Raw genomic sequence first — 5578 nt, forward strand, 5'->3', positions numbered from 1 at the left:
CCCCCCCCCCCCCCCCCTTAGCATTACCCCAGCCCGGGTACGGTACCTGCGTTGTCCTCCAGCCGGCCATTGAAGGTAGCGCCAGTCAAAGTGCATCCATCCAGGGTCATAATAAGGCAGGTAGGTAGGTAGGTAGGTATGTAACGAAGTAGAGAGGCATTTCTTCTGATGAATGGCAGTGATTAGGTGGATTTATGAGTGTAGAACTACCTAGGTAAGGCAAATACTTCATTGATCATGTCTCAAATGGCATAGACAATCTTGGACCATATAGCAAATCTCTATGCCATGAGCAGTAGACCAATATAATACCTCCTTGGGTACACTGCCAAACTACCGTACCTAGGTAGATCTAGGATGGCATTGGGCCAATCAATAAATGCCAAATACAACGCGATATCAACTGACGTCGATACGGTTTCCGGTGCGGCTTCACAAGCGGGCTTCTAGACAATATCTCTGATCGCAATCTCCCTCAACGATGTTGTATGTATGATGATTGCACTGATTCGACCTCTGATAAACCACTTTGTCACTTCCAAGGTTTGGTAGTCATACACAGCCGGAAAGATGCCTGGGTGGTGCATATCGTGCAATGCTGACGAAGTCTCCTGCTACTGAATACGCAAGGTAGACACTCGGAATGTCGAGTCCCCCATCATATCGGCTGTCCTTTGTGACTAACCCAGACTTGTCCACTACATGATCATGGTGATCGCGCAGACTCACTGGAATCAATGCACTTGTCGAAGGTTATGCCCGAGCAAGTGATTTACGATAGGTAAGCGTCTTAACGGTGGAGATTGCAAGAGGTTAAAGAATGGCAGGTACGTGATGTGGCATGAAGGAAGGTGCTTCCGGTTGGGCGACTTGCAGCATCCTGCACCTTCCGCAGGAGATCCCTATGTACCAGGCTATCTACCCTTTCCTTGCACAAGCTTGGCGAGTCGAGCGACAAGGCGAGGTCTTTCCCTGTCATAACTCGAACCTGTTCGCTGGCTTGTACTTTATCTTGAACACCTCATCCACCTCGTCACGCATGCGCCAACCAGTGCCGCATCTGCTCAATACACCGCGAACACTTCATTCAGGGCACCTTTCTAAGAACAGCTTCCCTCCGGTTCAAAACACCTAGCCCAGTGCCTACCTACCGCCTCGACTCTGGGTAGCTAGTTGGCTGCCCCAGTGAAGATGTCTGATAATCTGGTTTCTGATGCCAGTCTCTTGAAATGTGTTGTGACCGCAGTTGTACGCCTCTCCCTTCAATATCCTTCGGGCTCGTCTCGACTAGGTGTCTCTTCATATCATATCTGTCTCTTTCTGCTTTCTTGTTTAGCGGTCTGCTAACGGCAGTCTATCTCAAAGCTGAGTAACATTTTATTGGCAAGGTACTTGATCACAATCTCCCAGTCAGCACTTCGCCGGTACAGCTGACTAACAAGCCATGCGTCGATAGGGACATGTTTCCCCTCCAGTGCTTCCAAGTCATTCCGTGGGAGGTGTTTACCAAACCTGACCGAACCCACAAACTCCTTCTGAACGCGGGAAGACCCATCACAAACAAGGATCCGGGACTTTTCTCCAAATCTAATATCGTGTACCTCCGGCCCTATCAAAATCAACGCTTTCAGATCTTCCGAGATCTTCTGGTGAAGAACACTTCTACTTCCCTCCATTGACAGTGTTGTACTGATCGCTTTGCACAGGAGAGAGATATTTTCCGTATGCTGGAATCTCAGGAATTAGACAAAGTGCAGCTTTCATTACTTGACTCCAAGGATGCGGACAATGCGAGGCTCTTGGAACAGTACACAATGAAGATCCAATACCGCCAAGACGGTCGTACAAATATCTTCGTCCATTGGCGGGGTCGTGGCCACTCCCAAATGGTCTCCCATGATGGTGATCAGACAGACCAACAATTTCACAACTTGCAAGTCTTCGTTGCAGAGCGGCCCTCTATTGATGGTATTTACTCTGACTAGCAAGACTGCTCGGCGCCGCTAATTTCGAATAGCTCCTGCGTATTTTTTCACCTCCTTCACGACCAAGGACAGGCCTGAGACTGAGATGAAATGGTTGTATGACAGATTGCAAAAGGAATTTGAGCTTGAACTTCGACAGCAGCGGGACTATTGTGAAAAGCGTGTTGCGGTCTTGGGGTATGCCTTTCAGCAGCTGGTCCCATCGTTTCTGACATGTGATTACTGACGACTTACAGTGTTCTCGATATCGAGGTCGAATCGGCAGAGGATATCTCAAAACTACGAAAGTCAACGGGGCTTATTCGCGCCTCAGACACCAAATCATCAATGCATATGGCTAAGAGTCAATCTGTCGACTCACCCAAAGTGGAAAAGGATCCCCCAGTACCTTCTTCGGAAAGAGGACGGTCCATGGGGATATCTGAAGCGACGGATCCCTTTGAACAGGAAGAATTTCTCTTTGTGAGCGTCCCGATTTACTCTCGCGGCATGCGTTTCTGACACGACATTGAGCCCATTCGAGAGAAGAAAGACGCCGATTTGCCAACAACTCAAGAACTCGGAAGTCAGAGTCAACTGCAGGACAGGCGCTCAATGTTAGATGGAAGCGATATCGACGATTTACTGCCACTGCTCCCAGAAACACCTGATAGCCGTTGCTCGTATCTAGCTACGCGCCCCCCTAGAGTTGATGCTGGACGTTTCAGAGAAAGCACCGTATCTACTTATAGCCGCCATGAGCTCGAGGTAGCAAGGTCGGAGACTCGATCGCTCTGTGTAGGAGATCTCACTTCGGATACGGATAGTACGGATAGCATTTGAATGCTTTAGCCTAGTCTACATTCAAGGATGCTCCACGAACAAGTAAAATCCTCAGACGTAGTCAATCGCCCTGGAATCTGCCAGTCAGCGCCGACAACGATAGAGTTTAAGCAATTGCAAACATGATACACAAGTACAGGATTTTGCTAGTAATTATGACTGCGGTCGACGACATAATGATGAATGGTTAATACAATGGGGTCATAACTGCGGTATGTTAGCTGCATGTGGATGCGAGCTCAGGGGGCGATCTGTTCAGATAGAAGTATAATTCAAATAATGTGAATCTCTACACATGATTGCATCTATATTGTCTTTGATACACCTGCGACCACCCACCCCTTCGGCCGCGACTTGATTAGTTAGAAGCAATATGCCGCGACAGATTTCCCAAAACGCCGGTATTGAACACATCCCAATCCCAAAAGAGCAATGCATATGCTTAGTGATTATAACCATGTCCGTTCGGAGAAGAGTTCGTGAGACATCAACCGCCATCGACTCCCAGTTTTACGGACGTCTAGTAATAATGACCTCGCATCTCCTCGAACCTGGCATCTCTAAGCCGTGGGGGAATCACAGTGTGTACGGGCATGATTGGAGATCCGGTACCGCCGACGGACACTGTCGAGTTGCCACCGCTGGACAATGTGGGAGCTGCGGAGGGATCCGATGGGTAGACCGTCTGCGTCACGGTTCTGTGTACCGTCTCCATGACGGTGGAAATACCGCAGAATGTCGGTAGGTCAATCTGGGTAACGCTGTAGGTCCCGGGGTGATTGTGGCACGTTCCATTCTTGTGGCAGTGGTGGTCTGCCGGCGGGACGATGCTGCTGGTAGGGTAGCCGCCGTCACTGCCAGTCTCCTGGGCGGCCGTGGTGGTGGTGATAGGAGCCGGGTGGCCTGTCGGAGACTCGGTGACGGTGACGACGGTTGGCACAATTGTGTCGCTGCCCCTGACATAGATGGTCCGTGGGGGCTGCGTCTGCACAATGGTGGCAGTCGTCACCACAGGGCTAGCAGTGGCCGTGGCCGTCACAAACACCGTGGAGGCCGGGATCGTGCTTCCATCCGTCACGTACAATGTGCGAGTCTCTGTAACAATAGCCGCCGGAGCGGTGACGGTGACGGTCTCGGGTTTTATGGTGGACCCGGCCGTGACATACACGATCTGAGTAGGCACAGAGGCTGGCTGACTGACAACCGTATTTCCGGCAGACGAACCGGGCCCTGGCGCCTGAGTTACCGTGACAGTCGGCGCTGTGACTGTGTGCGTCTCCGTTACCGTGACTGCTGCCGGCCCAGTGGCGCCGGGCGGGCCGCATGCACATGTGCTGGGATCGATGTGTCGAGCATTGATGCCATGATGGAGAGCATTATGTCTCGCCTCAACTTGAGCGACCAAGGAGAGCACGAGGGCCCGAACCAGAGACCCGGAACGATATGAAGGCATGACTGGAAGGGTGAGGGTACGAGACGCGGGTTATGATTAAGGAATGACGACTCGGACGACTCGAGTGTCCTGGAGCAGAAGGAGGACTAAAAGAGCGACAAGAAGAAGATATCTACCTGTTTGATAGATAGGCGGGAACAAAGGCTTCGATTGATCTGGCAGAAGGTCTGGAAGAGCGGACGAAGGACGTTTATAGCCAGAGACTTCTGAGCAGGAGGCTGAGACCTTCATGAGAACCACGGGGAAGGGACCAGAGTTACTTGCCCTGGTTCCCACAATGGCATTTCTTTAATGTCATCCTGACGAATCACTGGCCGTCCTGTGCCAGAATCAAGCCCTTGAGAACGATGGTGCCGTCGAGGGAGTAGGTTTTTAAAAGGGCTGCGATGCCCTTTTCAAGAAATACACACATATTGTGCACCCTCTGTGGCTCTGCAATCTCAATCATTGCTGTGTTGTGAGATACAAGACCGATAGTGCGGCAATGATGCGAAGCCAGGGAGGGCCAAAGGGGGTTCTATTTAGGTGGGATGTGAAATCAGGGGTAATTTGCACTAGAAACACGCTGCGGGGGTGAAGCTAGCAGAGCCTGGCGCTGCGCTGGAACTAATATCCGCCACAGCCAATGAGAGGACACAGCTACTGGCGGGAAACGAGCTGTTGGTAGAAGTGAAGAAAGCAGGTACAGGGGGAGGTCCTGGTCCCTTTGCCGATACTGTACCTTGCCGAAAAAGATCACAGGTGATCTCCCGTCGTCAACATTGGAAGTGGACTGGGGTGAAAGCCCTGATATTTCCAGCCGACCTCCTCTCACCAGCGACATACGGCAGCCACCACGTTTCCTGTTGCTCTGCGGCACCTCCGATAGCCGGGCCAGGAGATCAATATCTTTCCCTCGATCACGAGCCACCTCCTGATGGCGATGGCACACCGATGCTAATCGCGCGCTGTTCCTTACGACTTTCTCCAGCTGCTTTTACTCCTACATGGGAAGGGTAAAGGATAGAGACGCTACTCCACCCATCACGACTCCCACCGAGGACCCTGTCTCCGCCACTTTTGCCTTCTTCTATTGAGGCACGAGTATACATTCAGTCGTTGTGTGCAGAGGATTACACTAGGAATGGGCATCTGCGCATCGTGTCTCGGCACTCGCCGCCGGGACTCTTATGACGAGGTACGTCGATTGGCCTCCCTTGTGACCAATTTCCTCCTCCCTTCCTCTTACCCACTGGCGTCCTCTACTCGGTGCAGCCCATGCTGACATTGTCTTTTCACGTAGGACGACGAATCACGACTACTCTTTGACGACGCCAGT

The 5578-nt window shown here is 51.5% G+C and overlaps 1 protein-coding gene across 1 annotated transcript; it reads right to left on the bottom strand.

Moving 5' to 3' along the window:
* Positions 1-3327: 3327 nt before the first annotated feature.
* Positions 3328-4708, bottom strand: UCRPA7_4133 (hypothetical protein; the record flags this gene model as incomplete). Its single annotated transcript, XM_007916689.1, has 2 exons — positions 3328-4141; positions 4671-4708. 2 exons carry the CDS (start codon positions 4706-4708, stop codon positions 3328-3330), a joined length of 852 nt encoding a protein of 283 aa, XP_007914880.1.
* Positions 4709-5578: the final 870 nt, after the last annotated feature.

The sequence above is a fragment of the Phaeoacremonium minimum genome, assembly GCF_000392275.1.
Source record: "Phaeoacremonium minimum UCRPA7 unplaced genomic scaffold PA7_03_scaffold_327, whole genome shotgun sequence".
In the NCBI taxonomy this organism is placed as follows: Eukaryota; Fungi; Ascomycota; class Sordariomycetes; order Togniniales; family Togniniaceae; genus Phaeoacremonium; species Phaeoacremonium minimum.